This window comes from Taudactylus pleione, unplaced genomic scaffold (assembly GCF_031769625.1).
Source record: "Taudactylus pleione unplaced genomic scaffold, aTauple2 ptg000241l, whole genome shotgun sequence".
Classification (NCBI taxonomy): domain Eukaryota; kingdom Metazoa; phylum Chordata; class Amphibia; order Anura; family Myobatrachidae; genus Taudactylus; species Taudactylus pleione.
The window spans coordinates 1,623,428-1,646,142 of record NW_028284643.1 but is presented as its reverse complement, the minus strand read 5'-3'; the positions used below and the strand labels follow the sequence as shown (position 1 = coordinate 1,646,142).

General features: G+C 45.5%; 1 protein-coding gene across 2 annotated transcripts in view; it reads right to left on the bottom strand.

Moving 5' to 3' along the window:
* RELT (RELT TNF receptor) overlaps positions 1-22,715 on the bottom strand; it is a 45,661-nt gene that overhangs the window by 9,542 nt on the left and 13,404 nt on the right. For both annotated transcript variants that reach the window (XM_088479572.1, XM_088479573.1), the window contains exons 2-6: positions 15,791-15,874; positions 7,092-7,208; positions 6,450-6,628; positions 6,283-6,362; positions 4,554-4,805 (exon numbers count right to left, since the gene is read on the bottom strand). In XM_088479572.1, the coding sequence (XP_088335698.1) occupies positions 4,554-4,805; positions 6,283-6,362; positions 6,450-6,628; positions 7,092-7,208; positions 15,791-15,832 (670 nt within the window). In that variant the 5' untranslated portion in view covers positions 15,833-15,874. The remainder of the gene's footprint in view (positions 1-4,553; positions 4,806-6,282; positions 6,363-6,449; positions 6,629-7,091; positions 7,209-15,790; positions 15,875-22,715) is intronic.

Below are 22,715 nucleotides of genomic sequence, written 5' to 3'. Positions count from 1 at the left end.
CACACACACACACACACTAATATATACAGGCACTTATCATATAACATACACACACACTAATATATACAGGCACTTATCATATAACATACACACACACACACACACACACTAATATATACAGGCACTTATAATATAACATACACACACACTAATATATACAGGCACTTATCATATAACATACACACACACACACACACACACTAATATATACAGGCACTTATCATATAACATACACACACACACACACACACACACTAATATATACAGGCACTTATAATATAACATACACACACACTAATATATACAGGCACTTATCATATAACATACACACACACACACACACACACACTAATATATACAGGCACTTATCATATAACATACACACACACACACACACTAATATATACAGGCACTTATCATATAACATACACACACACACACACTAATATATACAGGCACTTATCATATAACATACACACACACACACTAATATATACAGGCACTTATCATATAACATACACACACTAATATATACAGGCACTTATCATATAACATACACACACACACACACTAATATATACAGGCACTTATCATATAACATATACACACACACACACTAATATATACAGGCACTTATCATATAACATACACACACACACACTAATATATACAGGCACTTATCATATAACATACACACACACACACACACACACACACACTAATATATACAGGCACTTATCATATAACATACACACACACACACACACACACACTAATATATACAGGCACTTATCATATAACACACACACACACACACACACACACACACACACACACACACACACACACACACACACACACTAATATATACAGGCACTTATCATATAACATACACACACACACACACACACACACACTAATATATACAGGCACTTATCATATAACATACACACACACACACACACTAATATATACAGGCACTTATCATATAACATACACACACACACACACTAATATATACAGGCACTTATCATATAACATACACACACACACACTAATATATACAGGCACTTATCATATAACATACACACACACACACACACACACACTAATATATACAGGCACTTATCATATAACATACACACACACACTAATATATACAGGCACTTATCATATAACATATACACACACACACACTAATATATACAGACACTTATCATATAACATATACACACACACACACTAATATATACAGACACTTATCATATAACATACACACACACACACACACACACTAATATATACAGGCACTTATCATATAACATATACACACACACACACACACACACACACACACACACACACACACACACACTAATATATACAGGCACTCATATAACATATACACACACACACACACTAATATATACAGGCACTTATCATATAACATATACACACACACACACACACACTAATATATACAGGCACTTATCATATAACATATACACACACACACACACACACACTAATATATACAGGCACTTATCATATAGCATATATACACACACTAATGTTCTAATATATACAGGCACTTATCATATAACATATATATATATATATACACACACTAATAGAATATAAACACAAAATACACAGATATTATTATACATACACACAATATTATAATACACATACAGAGTCGTTCCTCCCCCACTAGTCAGCATTATAAAATGCCTGATCGTTATGTTCTAATAATCACTTTATCAAGTTTTAAAAGCACTTTTTGGACAGCATAAAATGGATGCCGTGTAAACGTGTCCCAATCAGTTAAATAACATAAAATAATGCAGCTTAGTATATTATTATTATTAATATTTCAGGGCTGCCGTCACTGACCATCAGTATAGATATAAACTTTCCCTGACATTCATGTTAAGTCACCCTCATGCTACAGACCCTATGCACGACGCTAATAGCCGCTTCCCCTCCCTCACGGCGCACGCCGTAAAGCCTATGCAAGTTGAGGTGAGGAATTCTCCCCACCCACACTGCGAGGATTAATAGGATATCAGCTGTCCAGCCCGGACCACCCCCCATCCCTCTAAGGGAGAGAGAGACAGTCTTCGGCCTTACACAAATGTTCGCATTATAACATTCCGAGCCAATATCACACACACCCGGCTCTAACAAGCCCCCGTAGGCCATGATGTCTATTAACAGATAGACATCAGATGTTAGGCAGTCAATAGGTCGACACACTAAATGTTGACATGTAAGAATGTCGACAGGTACAAATGGTCGCCAGGGTTTAAAGGTCAACATGAATATGGTCGACACACTTTTTTGTGTTTTTTTTAGCCTTAATCTTCACCCTAACCCTCCCATTGGTGCCTAACCCTAACCCTCCCTCCTGGTGCCTAACCCTAACCGTCGGGGTAGGTGCCTGACCCTAACCGTCCCTTCTAGTGCCTAACCCTAACCCTCCAGTAAGTGCCTAACCCTAACCCTCCCTCCTGGTGCCTAACCCTAACCATCGGGGTAGGTGCCTGACCCTAACCGTCCCTTCTAGTGCCTAACCCTAACCCTCCAGTAAGTGCCTGACCCTAACCCTCCCTCCTGGTGCCTAACCCTAACCCTCCAGTTAGTGCGTAACCCTAACCTTCCGCTAAGTGCCTAACCCTCCGGTAAGTGCCTAGCTCTAATCGTCACAACAACAACAAAAAAAAGTGTCGACCATTTTTGTGTCAACCATTTTCGTGCTGACCTTTTGCTCCTGTTGACCTTTTGTCCCAGTTGACCTATTGACTGCCTAACATCCGGTGTCTATTTAGACATTGTCTACCTTTTTACTGTCTGTCTGTAGTCCGGCACCCGCTAGAGCCATGAAGGCACAAGCTTCGGTAGGTAAAGCAACTCCAAGCCGTATTCAATATGAGCCGAGATACTTTTTTGCGGCCCGGACTTTCCGCCTACTTCGCCTGTTTGGCAGGCGGAAAAGTATCGCGCGCGTGCGCGCTTTACCCCGTATTCAATATGAAAGTAGGCGAAAACGGCACCTGGCGAAACTGAAACAGGCGGAAAGTACTGTCAGATTTGGGGAAATCAGTCTGACACCCCCCAAAAGATGCTCTGACATGGGGGTTCACTATGGTACCCCCCGATTTGGCTTGCTGAAGGTATTTGGGGTTTTTAAACGGGCTCAATAGCTGCTAAATAGCGTTTTTCTATACGTGGTGCAGAATAGTATTTAGGAGTATTTTTTTATGAAAATAACTTATCCCAGCAAATTTTGTGTACTTGAAAATGGGGGTCAGCATATTTAAAAGTTGCTAAAGTGTACTTGTAAAAATCATGAAAAATCCACCTGCCTCCAGCACCTGCAATCAAAAAACACTTGGGGCATACTTGGGGACCCCCCCAGAGTCAAGTTAGCTAGTTTTTAACTTTGAAAAAGGGGGCGAAAAAAATAAAAATTGGGGTACAAAGTCATTTTTTGGGGTGTCCTTAAGTGTTTGTTTTTTTTTTTTTTTACACAGTTTACCTTTGGGGGACTGTCTGAAGGCTGCAGGGGGGTCCCGCAACGTTGCACCCCAAAACGCCAATTCTGCGCTTTTTTCCGCCTGCTATTCATAGGCGAAACTTTTTCGCCTAGTACATAGCATTGACTCTCCGCCTAGGTGGAAAGTCCTTCAAATTGAATAAGGGGTAAAACCAAAACAGGCGAAAATGACGTCACCCGCGAAAAAGTTTCGCCAAAAACACGCAAAAACTTCTTTTTGCTTCAAATTGAATACGGGCCTCAGTCCCCATAGCAACCCCTAACATCCGTCCCTGGAGGTCTCAGGAAGCAGCTTTCCTGTGAACACCATTATAGATTACTAGCTGGGTCAAACTGCTTCAATGGGCACTCGGTTCCTCTGATATAATGTCAGATCTACAGCTGCTCATATTAATGGAAGCCTGAGACCCTCAGGGAGATCAGAATATCGGGAGTAACACTGCGGGGGAGGATCGTCCTGGAGTGTCTATGGCTTACATCATTACAAAAAATTTGGGCTTGACTGAGAAGTGACAAAACAGTAATACCTCCACATTCACTGAGGTTATATCAAACCAAATGATGGCAACTGCAATAATGAAGAATATAATGATTATTAAACTATTCTTATCCAGGGAGCCAGACACATATAAGGTGACGGTGGAGACAGTGAAGAGGAGGCGATGTGTACTGCCAGGGTGGGTTATGTAATAGGGTCCGGGATTGCAGAAACGTGTGTGATTTTGGCGAGCTCACAGATAAATTTAAAGCGGCAATCAGTTAGTTATAAGGCTGGTTTTGCCTTCTGATTGCCGCTTTAAATTTTGTGGCGAACACGGCAAAAATCATGCCGGTTCTGTAATCTCGGAAACCTATTACATATTCCTCCCTAACACTTATTATAGTAGTCCTACATTGTCCTTGGCTCCTCCAAACCACAGACCCATCCAGCAAGGTGTGAACCTCGTGCCTCTCCATGATAACCCAATACTAGCGGAGGTCGGGGATCACTCACCATCCTTTTCTGGGATGGCCTCCTCATCCGGCTCCTTCTGCGCGGTGCAGTGATAGCCCTTCTTCTTCAGCAGGTTACACAGGAAGATGCCGGATAGGCCCATCATACAGAACACCGGCACTATGGCCAAGACGGCGTATTGCGTCCGAGAGTCCTCCGACCCCTTGCGCGTGCTGTTCAGGGAGGACTTGTTGTCCGACTTAGCCGCAGCCTCCAGTGTCCTCGGAGCGCGATTTCTCAATGTCCTCTGACCTGGAGGGAATCGGAGGCGCAGGAACACATTCATGAGTAAATACAAAGTAAAATAATACAACAACCCCACTTTTTGGACCTACATAATCATATTTCACAGGATACAACAAATAAAATAGAAGGAAACACACTCAAGAAGAAGAAAAAAGGACATTGGATATTTAAATTAGGATTAATTTTGTTTCCTTTTCAACTTGACATGTACTAATGAGTCTTTATTTACAGGAAACATCTCTTCCTGGATCCACCTGAGTTGCACAACACAGTCACAGTCTGCGCGGCAGAGAGGAGCTACAGGGAATTCACCTTGTATTTACACAGAAAAATAATGAGGCCAAGAGCAGCCTCAATAAGTTCCTGTTCCCCGCATTAGTCCCCCAGGCTGTTCTGAGACATGAAGATCACAATGATCGTGGTACAGAACGGCAACCTTAAAAAAATGATGAGAACCTAAAAGGAAAATCAGCACAGAACTAAATATAGGTAATCCAGAGCTGAAATGTGCAATCTGAAGAGCGAGAACATTTCGTCCATGTCCAGGTGTCTTGTGGTCATTACTATTGATCACGCCGCCTCTGGTGTACTAGACAATGGGCGGGGGGCTAAATCAGCATTTTTTCATTAACGAAATCTTTTATTTAAGCTACTGGACAGGTACATTGCGACCATATCGGATTCATGCGCAAGAATCAAGCATAAAAAAAAAAAAGAACAGACCCTTATGGTGCGTACACACTGGGCGATTAAAGTGGACGACTGAACGATAACGATATCGTTATTGTTCAGTCGTCCACTTTATCGTCCATTTTTAACCCCAAAAAGATGAACGATAACGACGACGCGCGTTCCCGCGGGTCGTTCGTCATTATCGTTCATCGGGCTGACATGCAGGCCAATCTGACAATCTCGTCAGGTTGCTGCATGTCAGGGAATGGGGGAGAGAGCCCGGCGCTGAACGATATCGTTAATGATATCGTTCAGCGGCTGTGCTCAATGTCATGAACAACATTGAGTACAGCCTGCCGGGGACACACTACACGATATCGCTCAGGGAGCATATCGTGTAGTGTGTACCCACCATAAGGGTCTCTGGGGCAAATAACTAAGGATATGTATTTTAGGTCATATAACTGTTAATTCTATGTAAAGCTGGGGCGATAATTAACTGATCACCCGGGTATCTCTGCTCCTGGCCGCCCAGCTCGCACACATACCACGTGCTAAGCACAGTCACTGGACTATCCACACTTTGTGTATTTGCATATAGCAGACATTATAGTTCCTGATACACCGTGTCCCAGTGTCATCCCTGTGTGACACTAGATCAATTCAGTCTCATTTCCTCAGTAACGCAATTGTATGTAATAGGTCATGTTTCCCCACACAGTAACGTGCTATTTATTATGCTGGCATTAGACCTAATTATTAGCGGCAGGTCCCATTTGATACAAAGACCACGCATCGGGGCACAACCCACCTTCACAGCCGGCCGTATCCGGGGCAGCCAGCCAGCACGCCATGCAGGTGCTGACACTATTGGACACCAGGGAGAAGTACCTGATGAGCGAGAGAGAGAGAGGATAGATTGAATAACCGCGCCGCCATTTTGGGCTTTACCCACATGAATCTGCTTTGGGCACCTACCCCGGCACGCAGTCTCCACACACGGCATCGGTTCTGGCCGTGCCGGCACTCCGCTGGCTCCTTTTGCGCTTGTCGCACTGGATGTGCAGGATGCAGACAGACATGTCTAGACGACTGGAAAACGTTCCCGGCGCACAGCCGCGGCAGCGAACACCGGAGCCCGCCCCAAAGCCGCAGACCTGCAAAAGGCAATATGAAGAACAGATGAAGAATGCCGGAAATACAGCGAGAATCCTAGCCGGCAAATATCACTATAATTTTTCAGAAAAACAGTGTATTAAGGTCATAGGTTTTATTCTGTGGGTGGTAAATGTGTTTTCGGCTGCGTACGGTGTATATATACGTTTGCAATGAAGAGGAAGTCATTTCGGATGTTACGTAGAATGAAAACCCTCAAAAATAAACTCTTATGTGGTGTATTTACTACAGTGCAGGTTTATAGGAGTGGATGTGTTGCCCATAGCAACCAATCAGATACTACTTATCATTGATCTAGCACCTTCTAGAAGATAATAGCTAGACTCTGACTGGTTGCTATGGGCAACATCTGCACAAACCCGCACTTTAGTAAAAGATACCACCATAAGACATGTGCCAGGATTTGCACTATAGTACAACAGCCTGGCACCTGGGATGCCTTACCCCATCTGGCTCCTGCCCTGCGGGACATCTTCTACAGGGTACACACTGCCCGCTGCCGTCCAGGTACTCGGCTTTACCACACTCCTGCTCCTGACAGGTTCCTTCCCAGAGCTGAATCTACGGAAGACAGAGATCGAGTCATGTGGTCACTGAGCTAGTCCCAACACCAGCGGCACCGTACAGATATTGCACGTGTCATCTGCAGCGGAGGCGGCCATTTTGCGAGCTTAGCCAACATTCAGGAGAATGCAGACCATTGTCACTAGCAACCTGTAACGTCACTGAGCCACTGCAGACGCAGCCGATGAAAACAGGGACACGACTCTGTCCCTTAGTGATGTCACAGGTCCCTAGGGAATGGAGAGGCAGAATTTGCAAATATTGATTCAACATAGAAACAGCCGCCTCCCCGATGTCTGCGATCGATGGGCACAGACAGATTAACAACACACACAGAGACACATACAAGATGTTTGCAACACTTCACACCTGAACCCATTTCCATGAATGAGAGGCTTAAGAAGGGGGGCGACAGAGGCGGTCACACCGAGGCCCTCAGACATTGTTGATATGACCCTGTCGAGTACAGGTGTCCAGTGGCACTTGTTCCCGGATGGGGGCTCAGCTGCTGCGGCCGTGTTCTGCTGCATACAGCGCAGAGCGGCTCCCGAGTCCCCTCATCGGCGTCACGTGACCCAGAATCAGGAGGTCAGGTGAGTAATCGGGGGCAGGGATGGAGGCAGTAGGCTCCGTGTGGTTTAAAGGGGGCCCCCACAACTTAGATGCCCTGGAGCCCCCATAAGCCTTAATCCGGCCCTGATAGTGGTGCAAAATGCAGCAAATTAAGCAATAACCGCAGTTCCGGCTCTGTAATCTGCATGTACGGAGAGAAGCTTGTTACTTGCAGTCTACCTGCCTCAGTCTTATTTATAGAACCTGCTTGGAGAAAGGATAAATCTCCCACAGCTCTAGGTGAACTTTGTTAATTAGACACAGAACATTGGATTGGAGGCGGCGACCAGACAGAGGTGAAAACATACTGTACTGAAGCAAAATGCTGATTAACCATTGACGCCCTGACAGACCCAAGCGTCCATCATGTGTGCAGTGTAGAACATGGTGCAACCGGATGTCTCCACCGAGTCGCTGGGCCTGCCAGCATAAAATGGTGGGAGGCGTCTCTTTAGTTATTAGATGGTGACAGCGTTGGAAACAGAATAAGATGAACACCAGAAAGATTAATAGGTTTTGAGGAGGAGTTAAATCTCCAGCATCTGGTGCACTTGCCCTCACATCGGCCATATTGGACGAATGGCGCCACCACTCACAGCCAGTACAGCGGATGTTACACTGCTCGGGAACATATCTGTGGTACAGAGCGGCCATGAAACCCCTTTATCTCTGCATTATCCATTAGGCTGTGGCTGCAGAGTAGACCCCCGAGGGCCGCAGACCACACACACACACACACACACACACACACACACACACAGTATAAATGGAGATGACGTCCGACCGCTCAGCACTTTAAACTGCTCTATTTAAAGACACAGAGTCCGAGTGAGACAGAAAGGGAGACGGCTATTTTGTACATTTAGCTTTCCCTCATGGTAATGAAGGACACACATTATAGCATGGTAATGAAGGACACACATTACAGAGTGGTAATGAAGGACACACATTATAGCATGGTAGTGAAGGACACACATTATAGCATGGTAATGAAGGACACACATTATAGCATGGTAATGAAGGACACACATTATAGCATGGTAATGAAGGACACACATTATAGTAAAGGACACACATTATAGCATGGTAATGAAGGACACACATTATAGTAAAGGACACACATTATAGCATGGTAATGAAGGACACACATTATAGCATGGTAATGAAGGACACACATTATAGTAAAGGACACACATTATAGTATGGTAATGAAGGACACACATTATAGAATGATAATGAAGGACGCACATTATAGCATGGTAGTGAAGGACACACATTATAGCATGGTAGTGAAGGACACACATTATAGCATGGTAGTGAAGGACACACATTATAGCATGGTAATGAAGGACACACATTATAGCATGGTAATGAAGGACACACATTATAGCATGGTAATGAAGGACACACATTATAGTATGGTAATGAAGGACACACATTATAGCATGGTAATGAAGGACACACATTATAGTAAAGGACACACATTATAGTATGGTAATGAAGGACACACATTATAGCATGGTAATGAAGGACACACATTATAGCGTGGTAATGAAGGACACACATTATAGAGTGGTAATGAAGGACACACATTATAGCATGGTAATGAAGGACACACATTATAGAGTGGTAATGAAGGACACACATTATAGCATGGTAATGAAGGACACACATTATAGCATGGTAGTGAAGGACACACATTATAGCATGGTAATGAAGGACACACATTATAGCATGGTAATGAAGGACACACATTATAGTAAAGGACACACATTATAGTATGGTAATGAAGGACACACATTATAGCATGGTAATGAAGGACACACATTATAGTAAAGGACACACATTATAGTATGGTAATGAAGGACACACATTATAGCATGGTAATGAAGGACACACATTATAGCATGGTAATGAAGGACACACATTATAGTAAAGGACACACATTATAGTATGGTAATGAAGGACACACATTACAGCATGGTAATGAAGGACGCACATTATAGCATGGTAGTGAAGGACACACATTATAGCATGGTAGTGAAGGACACACATTATAGCATGGTAATGAAGGACACACATTATAGTTAAGGACACACATTATAGTATGGTAATGAAGGACACACATTATAGCATGGTAATGAAGGACACACATTATAGCATGGTAATGAAGGACACACATTATAGTAAAGGACACACATTATAGCATGGTAATGAAGGACACACATTATAGCATGGTAATGAAGGACACACATTATAGTAAAGGACACACATTATAGCATGGTAATGAAGGACACACATTATAGCATGGTAATGAAGGACACACATTATAGTAAAGGACACACATTATAGTATGGTAATGAAGGACACACATTATAGCATGGTAATGAAGGACACACATTATAGAGTGGTAATGAAGGACACACATTATAGAGTGGTAATGAAGGACACACATTATAGTAAAGGACACACATTATAGCATGGTAATGAAGGACACACATTATAGCATGGTAATGAAGGGCACACATTATAGCATGGTAATGAAGGACACGCATTATAGCATTGTAATGAAGGACACGCATTATAGCATTGTAATGAAGGACACGCATTATAGCGTGGTAATGAAGGGCACACATTATAGCGTGGTAATGAAGGGCACACATTATAGCGTGGTAATGAAGGACACACATTATAGCATGGTAATGAAGGACACACATTATAGCATGGTAATGAAGGACACACATTATAGCATGGTAATGAAGGACACACATTATAGCATGGTAATGAAGGAGACACATTATAGTATGCTATTTAGGACACATCTAGAAATGTTATGACAGGAACTCCTCCTGCAAATGCTTTTCTATTAGCCGGACAGCTTGGATAATGTCCAACATGAAATAACAATATATTACTATATAATATATAACTATATATTACCAAAACAATCACACACAAAATAATCCGTAACCTGTATTAAATTATACTATACCCTACTGAATGTATAAAACTTGCCTAAAACACAAAAGGGATATTCACTAAAATAGGTACAAAATTGCAGAGCAAAACGTTCTACCTAAATGGGTGATCTGGGAACGAGGATTCCGGCATCAGATTACAGCCCGTCCCCGAAGCGACTGTCCCATTCCTTGTGAGACAGTCCCATTCCTTGTGAGACAGTCCCATTCCTTGTGAGACAGTCCCATTCCTTGTGAGACAGTCCCATTCCTTGTGAGACAGTCCCATTCCTTGTGAGACGTATCAGTGACACAATCAGAGAGGGCATCTGTCCACAGCAGAGGGACCAGCCTCCAGCGCCCGGCATACCACACTCACCAGGCTTATACCACAGCAACAGGCTCCCCACAACACATCTGCCATCAAATAGCATTGCCTCATGGAAGCACAAATATCATGGCTGTCCCAGTCACAGCTGGTGCTTCCAGTTGGAGGACACAGTTCCAGTACAAACTTAATTACAGGGACAGACTTTCATAAAAAAAAAAAAAGAAAGTAATTATTTCTTTCTTCCAAGTTAAATCAATCTGCCAAAGGATAGGATTAAACTACAGATCTGTAGGGAGGTCTGTAACAGTCTGCGTCCCACCCATCGCCATACTCGATGCCATACTGCTCATGCAAATCCCATAAGTACAGCCGCTAAGCCCTAAATAATATTGAGGTTTCATGGAATAAGCCTATAAGCGAAAAACTAATTTCCAGCACAGAAACCTAATTTTCTTCTCATCCTGCAACTTTTATTACATCAAGAGAGCAGTCGGGAAAAAAACCACTTCCAGCCAGACATGCGCCCGAATGTTCCGCTCTGGCGATTTAGGGGTGCTCGACCGACGCAACCAACAAGATCAAAACCCATCAGATCATCTAGATCAGGCCGGGCCAACCTGTGGCTCTCCAGTTTTGCCATTAGGGAATGCTAAAACTGTTGCAAGGCATGCTGGGACTTGTAGTTTCACAACACAGCTGGAGAGCCACAGGTTGGCCAGGCCTGATCTAGATATTTACCAAGCATGCTGGAACAGACAGACCAGGTGCTCAACTTATGGGATCGCTCGCATGGGCCCCAGCCACGGAACTAAGCGACCGCACTTGCCCTGTGTGCACCGCACTGTCACCTGGATAGAATAGACAATGTAATGCCTGGAACGTCAGCAGAGCAGATGCAGAAATAGACAAATTCTGCAGTATTTTCTCTTCGCTGTACAGAAGTGTGATAGGGCATCGGAGGGGAGAGCAGAGCGTCACTGCGCACACGGCTACAATGCAGACTCAAGGACACGGCTCTCTCCTTCACGCTGCGCGTCCTCTGCCTGTCATAGGCAGCTGCTGAGGTAACGTTCCCTGCACATCATTCATCAGAGGTATCTGCACAATGAGTCACATTCAGCACAGAGCATTGATCTCCCCCATCAGCTGCAAAGTGCTTATATAACACTACAGGTAGTGCCGGATGGTGTCATGCACAAAGCAGGGAGACCACTGCACCTGTACTATGTACCAAGGGGGGCTCACATGCATCAGCATTCTCCGCACAAAGCCAATGGAAGCCATGACATGTTACCATGTAAATATTACATTACAATGGCGAAAATGTGGTACGGTGCTGGCCAATAGGTCTCCAAAGTCGACAGCGTCACTGGGTGGCATCGCCCTACATTGCCGCATCGCTTGTCTAGCTCGGGCATTGCCCTCTAGATGGTCGTCATACGGGGGAAGTGAGAAAACGGCGCCTAACACAAACTTCTGCACTGCCTCGCTCTTGGCTCATTGGGCTCGATTCAATTGCCTGCGATGTAAATAGCGCCGGGAGCTATTCAATTGTGCGCTGTGTTAAGTCGGAGAATGCCTGTTCTCGCGACTAAACACCCTGTTTAAGGCGCGAGAACGGGCAGAAAACAGCCTCGCGCCGGGACTTTTGTCGGATTTCTGCTCGCATCCTGGTAGGGGTGCGAGAAGAAATCCGTAGACGGGGTTTAGCTGCGCGGTGTATTGAATAGCTCCAGGAGCTGATTCCCGGCGCTATTCACTTCGCACAGAATAGAATCGAGCCCATTGACATGCTATGTCCAGAAGTATCCCCTTGTACACGGGAGTGGGGCATTTACATTGTCTGCACCTAGTATGAAATGCACCTCGAGGATGGTAATGCGGGGCAGGACTCGGGAGAAGCTTAACAAGACTATAGATGACCGGAAACTGTGCAAAGAACACCCACTCACAAGAGCATGGCATAGCACCCACTCACAGGAGCATGGCATAGCACCCACTCACAGGAGCATGGCATAGCACCCACTCACAAGAGCATGGCATAGCACCCACTCACAGGAGCATGGCACAGCACCCACTCACAGGAGCATGGCATAGCACCCACTCACAGGAGCATGGCATAGCACCCACTCACAAGAGCATGGCATAGCACCCACTCACAAGAGCATGGCATAGCACCCACTCACAGGAGCATGGCATAGCACCCACTCACAGGAGCATGGCATAGCACCCACTCACAGGAGCATGGCATAGCACCCACTCACAGGAGCATGGCATAGCACCCACTCACAAGAGCATGGCATAGCACCCACTCACAGGAGCATGGCATAGCACCCACTCACAGGAGCACCCACTCACAGGAGCATGGCATAGCACCCACTCACAGGAGCATGGCATAGCACCCACTCACAAGAGCATGGCATAGCACCCACTCACAGGAGCATGGCATAGCACCCACTCACAGGAGCTTGGCATAGCACCCACTCACAAGAGCATGGCATAGCACCCACTCACAAGAGCATGGCATAGCACCCACTCACAGGAGCATGGCATAGCACCCACTCACAAGAGCATGGCATAGCACCCACTCACAAGAGCATAGCATAGCACCCACTCACAAGAGCATGGCAGAGCACCCACTCACAAGAGCATGGCAGAGCACCCACTCACAAGAGCATGGCAGAGCACCCACTCACAGGAGCATGGCATAGCACCCACTCACAGGAGCATGGCATAGCACCCACTCACAGGAGCATGGCATAGCACCCACTCACAAGAGCATGGCATAGCACCCACTCACAGGAGCATGGCATAGCACCCACTCACAGGAGCACCCACTCACAGGAGCATGGCATAGCACCCACTCACAGGAGCATGGCATAGCACCCACTCACAAGAGCATGGCATAGCACCCACTCACAGGAGCATGGCATAGCACCCACTCACAGGAGCATGGCATAGCACCCACTCACAGGAGCATGGCATAGCACCCACTCACAAGAGCATGGCATAGCACCCACTCACAGGAGCATGGCATAGCACCCACTCACAAGAGCATGGCATAGCACCCACTCACAAGAGTATGGCATAGCACCCACTCACAAGAGCATGGCATAGCACCCACTCACAAGAGCATGGCATAGCACCCACTCACAAGAGCATGGCATAGCACCCACTCACAGGAGCATGGCATAGCACCCACTCACAGGAGCATGGCATAGCACCCACTCACAGGAGCATGGCATAGCACCCAGCAGCTGGGATTAAAGTAGTCACTACTGTATCAGGATGGCGGGACAGTCCCATAATAGCTGCATTTTTAGCAGGATGTATGTAGATGCTAAAATGTAACACACACAAATGAAAGTGCTACAGCTTTATTTTGTACATCTCTCATGTGAATAACACATAAACAAAATCTATTTTCTCTCATAGGGATAGATGTATGAAGGACTTAATCTTGACATAACATCAGGTCATCTTAAACACACACATACGCAGTACATATCCTAACCCACTGCTCCATGCTCCTTCCTCACTATCTACCCCATCTGTGTCCCCCCTGTCTGTCTACCCCTCCCCTTTAGAATGTAAGCTCTAACGAGCAGGGCCCTCGTCCCTCATGTGCTTCTCCTCCCCCTAGTTATAGTATAATTTACTCCCAACTCCCCACAATGACACCTAACACCTGGTTGCTCATGTCCTGCTGCTTGTGTTATGCAGCTATGTATATAAACCATGTCCTTGTCCTGCATTACTTTGTATTACTATTAACTGTTTTTCTTGTGTGCTCATGTATGTACTGTGTAAGGCGCTGCGGAACCTTTGTGGCGCCATATAAATAAAGGATAATAATAATAATAATAATAAAAGAACGACTGCTGTGAGACACCGCGATCCACCACCACCCCAACTCCATCATAAGCGGATCTCATCTGGGACTACTGGTCATTATGGCCACATACAGCGGTTTCCTAGTCACGGCTGCGATACGGGTCTGGGGCCCGATTTCACCGATAATCAGAGGCTTCCTTTAGCCACAGTATGGTGGGCCAGGAAACTAAGAATATACACTCAGCCTATAGGATACAGTTGTAGATTATTCAAATATGCATTTATATAAGACTTTAAGCCATGAACAGTCTATGCAGGTGTATTGGATACACGGCACTGAGAGGGGCTCAGGTCTGTGCTGCAGGAGATCAGGTCTCCGTTAGGATGTAAAAATATATAAAAGGCTTCACAATCTAATCCAGCCGGCGAGAGGAAGAGACAAATGGACTTTATTGCCCGTGTCTTGTTATGGCAGCACAGGAATTGTGTGTTTACACTGCACAGTTACAGGGTGTGAGCTGCACCACACAGCACCGACAAGGTATCAAGGGGGGAGATGTATCAACCCTTGGAGAGAAATAAAGTAGAGAGCTAAATTACCAACCAATCAGCTTCTGTCATTTTTCAGAGACAGCCTGTAAAACGACAGTCAGAAACTGATTGGTTAGTACTTTATCCATCTCCAAAGTTTGGTACATGTCCCCCAAAGTCTCCTATTTACTAAACAATCATCTGCAAGAGACAGAGGACGATCTGAAGCCCTTGACATGAATACTGGCAGTCCTGTAAAAGCATTGCTGAATAATACAGGACCAGGGGTTAGAGATGTAGGACTAGTCACTTACAGCAAACAGACAGGAAATGAGTATACCGCACACATTCCTCATGATGTCCTACAACTGGGGGTCTTCACTGGAGAGAATCTGCAACTAAAAACAAACAAAAAAAATGAATATTCCAAATTCCGCCTGCAGTAAATGCATAACATGGATTTAAAAAAAAAAAAAAAAAAAAGTGTAAATGTGATCCACGTTCGCAATGACGAAGATTATACATTCACAGATATAAAACGCTGTATAGTCAGGACAATGTGCAAAAGATATTGCCTGCAGTCATTCATGCAGTTAAGTGCGAGCTAGTACCCTCTGTTATCAGTCACTTTAAACATGTTCCCTGCAGAATCCATGGACTTACAGGACATCCATAGAACATACACACAAATGAACACACCGTTGTAATGTAAAAATCTTCATATATAGCTGGTCCTATAATAAAACTTTTTTAGAACTATTGCCTTTAAAAAAAATGTAACATTGAATTTTATTAAACATAGTCCAAGATGGTTATTTACTAATGAAGAAAAACAAATGTTCAGTTCGGTTCCCCACAGCGACCAGACATTAGCGTTCAGTCTGATAATATATGACCCCTACACACATTAATCTATCAATGTACCGGGAACTAATGGCGTTAAAGGGACTTTGTAAAAGCGGCCGCCTTGTGGACGGCCAACATTGAGCCAATTTATTTATTCAGAACAAAGTCACAATCATCCAGCAGTTCATGGGTTACAGCATTAATCTCCAGCATCGCATCAGAGTAGTGGAGCCCTCCGGGGATGCATTCTCCTCTGGCGGGCCCGGCTTACATCACCAGCTCGGGTTCCTCTGGGTTATGGGCACCGCTAGCAACTAGGTGAATAATCTTACATTCATAACAGTCTCTCCAGTCACATTATACAGTTATATTATCCTCAGCCAGGAGAGTTGTGGGATGGGGGGGGGGAATAACAAAGCCTAAAGGGGTAATGTACGTCTGGCCTATCCTCCCCTCTTTATTCTCTGCCTGGGGCAATATTCTTATCCCCTGGGGCAACATCCATTTCCCAAGGCCGGACTGTGCCACTGACGTGAAGCCGGCCAGTGTCCAGCCACTCGGTTCTGATCTACTGATAGCAACTGGACTGACCAGGTCCTCCTCCTATGGGACGTGTGGTGACGGCCTATAGATATACTGTTCTCCCCAGCGGTATATGCTTTATGTCAGGGGGAGGAGACCGAAATGGACAACCGCTTTACAACAACAGCAGCATGAGGACACCAGCACTGGAACCACTGTAGACCATTTTATGGGGTATCCCAGTCTCCCCAATTACCGGGCCAGACAGCACATGCACAAACTGATGCCCTGGCACTAGACTACACCAATTACATTACTGCCCCTCCTGTAATTGGTCTCCTCCATTTCAGCATAGGGGTGGTTAAGATGCCACCCGGACAGCCAAGTAGGCCATTTTAGGCCTAGCTGACAGTAGCACGAAGAGGTCCTAAAAGCCTGCTGATCGCAACCCACATCTGTTGTGGAACCACCAGTTCTCATTAAGGACGGTAGATGTTGTCATCGTTCCACTGCACTAATGGTGGATCCAGATGTTTCTGGCCAAGCACCGAACACCCAGACCCTTCAGATCCGCCGATATGTGCATGACCAAACCTAACAGAGACCTGACACCTCAGCAGTCAGGTAAAGTGTCCACATAGCACCTATATACGCGATCATCTCATTATAATAATGACTGGAGGGAACCCTCGGCCGGCACATGTTTGTATATTCGATAAACACATCAGGTGACTCCCTCCCCTCAGTGTCTCACTGGTGACCGCTCAGTAGCTCCCAGGTCACGTAACAGAACGGCTGCGCGCCTCTCGGATCTCTAACCTCTTACACATTCAGCCCTCTATTATATACAGCTCAGTCCATCACCTCTAATAGGTGCAACATAAACATCGAGACCATTTATAATTGTCCCTGTCCATCTTCCTATAGGCAGCCTACTATGAGCTACTAGTACTCAGAATACGCACAATTCAGGCCTCCACCGTTTCACGCTGGACGCGGACATTGCGGCAGCCGATACCCTTATGGGAATAATACAGCCCACATGATAGGGTGATTCACTGGCGGGGATTTTGTGTCTTTCATTATTGGTTTTTGCGGCATCTTGAAATGCAAGTAACAAATGCAATTAGCCAGATGCCAAATTCTCACGTGCGCTTCCACGGGTTTGTACAGGCGTATTCCAAACGCAGACGCCCGTGGGTGGGTACTAGGCCTTCACCTTCATGGTTTGATGCAAGAGAGATCAGGACTGCGTATAAACTCCGTATTTCATTCTGCAATGCTGACATTTGTATCTATTTACATACATTAAATATATTTTTTTTTGCAGCACTGACATTACCGTATATTAATGAAATAGATTGAATTAGGTTTATGGCAGGGCCTCTGACGGCATCACCCTGCACAAGGCTGCCTGCGCTCGCCCCACTAATAATAGATGACATGCATCCACTAGGGATCTATTTATATCATGTCCATTCTGAGATTGCTAAAACGAGCAGTCAGTTGTGAGCTATTTTTATCCAACGCTACCCTGGAGCTTGTGCCGCCTCGTCACCTGAAGGAGAGCGAGTCCAGGCAGCCCAGGGCGAGTCACCTGAGTACCTGTAACAGGTACGTCAGCAGATCACACAGTACAGGGACTATTTCCCTCCTGTTAGGGCACCGGATCATCAGGAAGTTTAATTCCCAAAGCCGCCATGTCATCACTTGTAAAAGTCAACGCGGAAAAAAAAAAAATTAGGTAGCGCAGGTCACACAGGACGTGACAGGCGTATTACTTCCTCCATAACTTAACCCCAGAGACCCCGACCAAGTTACTGCAGATGCAGACAGAGTAGTGCTTCCTCCCGTGATGCACTTGAGTGGGGGGAGGGGGGCGAGCGGGTATAATACAGAGGTTTGTGAAGGGGATGAGCGCAAGGCCCAGACCATACTCATGTGAGCACAATGTGGCAAATCCACTCCGAAGTTATTAAGATCATAATAAATAAATTCAATTAAAAAAAAAAAAAAAGACAGCCAACTTGCAAAAAGGCACGCGGTGACCTACACCACATACAAATCAGCTTGCGCGGCAAGCCCGGCCTAATTCAAATTTCTGTAGGAAAACTGCATTCACAGCAGCCATCCATAGGGGAGTATATAAGCCTACATTAACTGGTACGTATAGGGCCAGGGTCGGTGAAGTAAGCGTATGGAAACACCATTCCCACAAGACGTAAGGTAGAATGATGTCACACTATGTTTAACAATAGACCATGGTCTAATGATCTGCAATAAATACTAGAGGTTTTTTGGCTGTGAACGGATGGTCGGAAATCCTGGCTCGGGGCCCCAGGCGACGTTTATCCTGGAAGTGGGAGGGATCCGTAAAACACACAAACATATAATCACTGGGTTCCTGTTGACTCAAGATGTGCAAGGAAAATATCCTGACATCAAGGACGGGTCTTAGGCCTGTCATGCCATGTGTATAGGCCGTCTACACAACATTGCGGGGGCAGCCATTTTGTTTCCAGAGCAAACAGTTAATTCACTAAGAACCTGTGGCCTCACCAGGGCACCATCTTCCTAGCGGATCGAATGGGTGAATGTTGATCCTGCCCACAAAATGGCTGCCGTCACACAGTGTGCATGTTTGGTACACTGGCAGGTGGGTGTATACACTGTATGACAACACAGGGTGCATACATTCTGTTTTTGCAACAATACATCGAGATATTAAAATCTAAAATAATAGTAGAAGGAATGTATTGTATATTGTAGTCTATGATGTGTAAACCTCAAAGCAGGGTTAGAGCCCGGCTGCACGCCCAGTTCTATGTTATCAAACTGGATCAGCTGAGACTGTTACCAAAAATAACACTAACGTGTGCGTGATGCCCTTTGTGGAACGCTGATCCTTCCTATATACACAATGTGAACTGAAGCTGTAGCACAAATGTGTTTGTACGGTAAGGAATATAGGCCCTCATTCAGAGGCGCTCGCAAGAAGCGAGCGCTCGTTCAGAATGATGGCGGCCGCTTGTTTTTTTTAGTGCGGCCTCCTGGTCGCTAGCTATGCTGTGGGTTACCACCCACAGCTTTAGCGACCGACCAGGTTGATGGTCGCGATGGTCAAGACCATCGGGGCTTGCGACGAGACCCTAAGGTTGGGTCTCGGCAACCGGAAGCCCCAGGGAGCTTCCTGCTCTGATCGAGCTGGAAGCTCCCCACTGACATCACTGCTGATGTCAGTGCGGCCGCCCACCAAACGGCATGCATTCCTTAAGGAACGCCACAGTTTGTGGAACCACCCCCCCCTCCCCGCCTACTAAACGGGGCGAGCTGTCGATCAACATCGATAGCCGCCCCGTTGGTAGTGAGCCCCGGAGCGCGACAATTTCTCTCTCGCTCCGGGGCTTGCGCATGCGCAGTGCGGCCGCTGCGCGTGTGCAGGGCCTAAACATCGACTCGCTTGCGAGCACTCAGCGCTTGTGAGCGGGTCTGAATAAGGTCCATAGAGTGTAAGGGGGATATTTACTAAAGTGCGGGTTTTTAGAAGTGGAGATGTTTCCCATAGCAACCAATAAGATTCTAGCTATTACCTTCTAGAAGGTGCTAGATAAATAGCTAGAATCTGATTGGTTGCTATGGGCAACATCTCCATTTCTAAATGCACTTTAGTAAATACACCTGTAAGCTCCTTGGGGCAGGGAAGGAGGTTGAAGTTTCTCTGTAAAGTGGGATGGAATAATGGTGCATACACACACGGGATGGCCGTCTGCGATAACGATATCGCTGAATGATCTCCCGCAGCGACCCGCGATCGTTGTGACGTGGTCGATATCGACCAGGTTGGATTGCATGTACGGTCGATGGGATGGGACGATATCTTTACCGTCCATACGTGCCCGTTATTCTCAGGTCGTTGGTGGGTTGCAGGCACCGAGACACGCACGACATGAACGATAACGATATGATCGATATCGTTAATATCGTGCATTTTAATCGTATCGTGTGTGCTATATTAATAAAAGGTTATCAAAATGGCAATTGTGCAAATAGAGTGTATGAAAATACAGTAATCTGCTGTAATCTCTCGCACAACAGGACATGCACAAGCTTCAACACATATCTTCCCAATACCATGCACAGACCTATTACAAGATCAATAAAATGCCACAAGTTGATCCACTGTGTAAAGGACACTGAAATATTTCCGATATTTAACTCAGTACAAGTTACAGTCCTTTGTCATCAGCCATTTTATTCTCGGAAAGTCTTCCGGGCCCTTCAATGGGGATAATATTTCTACATACAGGAGGGTACCTGGCCAAGTCTAATATGCAGAGCCATACAGCTGGCCAAGTCTAATATGCAGAGCCATACTGCTGGCCATTTCTAATATGCAGAGCCATACAGCTGGCCAAGTCTAATATGCAGAGCCATACAGCTGGCCAAGTCTAATATGCAGAGCCATACAGCTGGCCAAGTCTAATATGCAGAGCCATACAGCTGGCCAAGTCTAATATGCAGAGCCATACAGCTGGCCAAATCTAATATGCAGAGCCATACAGCTGGCCAAATCTAATATGCAGAGCCATACAGCTGGCCAAATCTAATATGCAGAGCCATACAGCTGGCCAAATCTAATATGCAGAGCCATACAGCTGGCCAAGTCTAATATGCAGAGTCATACAGCTGGCCAAGTCTAATAGGCAGAGCCATACAGCTGGCCAAGTCTAATAGGCAGAGCCATACAGCTGGCCAAGTCTAATAGGCAGAGCCATACAGCTGGCCAAGTCTAATATGCAGAGCCATACAGCTGGAAAAGTCTAATATGCAGAGCCATACAGCTGGCCAAGTCTAATATGCAGAGCCATACAGCTGGCCAAGTCTAATATGCAGTGCCATACTGCTGGCCAAGTCTAATATGCAGTGCCACACAGCTGGCCAAGTCTAATATGTATAGCCGTATGGCCAAATCTAATATGCATAGCCATACAGCTAGCCAAATCTAATATGCAGAGCCATACAGCTGACCAAGTCTAATATGCAGAGCCATACATGTGGCCAAGTCTAATAGGCAGAGCCATACTGCTGGCTAAGTCTAATATGCAGAGCCATACAGCTGGCCAAGTCTAATATGCAGAACCATACAGCTGGCCAAGTCTAATATGCAGAGCCATACATGTGGCCAAGTCTAATATGCAGAGCCATACAGCTGGCCAAATATATGTACTATATACTGAACCCCTTCAGCCTTTATGCTGGGTTCCCCTTACAATATACTTTCCAGTCAATTTGCCAGTTATAGGTTAATTCAGTCTTCAGACACCAAGCTCCTAAAACCACCCGTAATCTGCCTGACAGGAAATGTATTCATGGATTACTTTAGCTCCATTACATTTTGTTGGAGGATTGAGAGGTTATCATCTCACCATGTATCAACCTATAAACAAACACGTTACTAGGCTTGCTGACAGGAAGTACAGTGTACGCAGGAAACATTCTTCCCCCATAAAAAAGAAAAGCAGATAAATATGAGATAGATAGATAGATAGATAGATAGATAGATCTATCTCTTTAGCTCTGGCAAGCTTCTGCCACGTGATTTATTTGTGACATGTAGACATGTTATTTCACAGGGGTAGGAAACGTATGGCACTCCTGCTACTGTGGAACTGCACATCCCAGCATGCCCTGACACAGTTTTGCAGCTAGGGCATGCTGGAATGTGTAGTTCCTCAGCAGATAGAGTGCGACACGTTGCCTACCCCTGTTATACAAGACCATCTGTATATAAAGTGTACTCGTTGGGGATTGTGCAGGTCTCCTCTGTCTGAGTCTAGTGCCTGAGAGCACAGGCCCTTGAAAGTTCAGCCA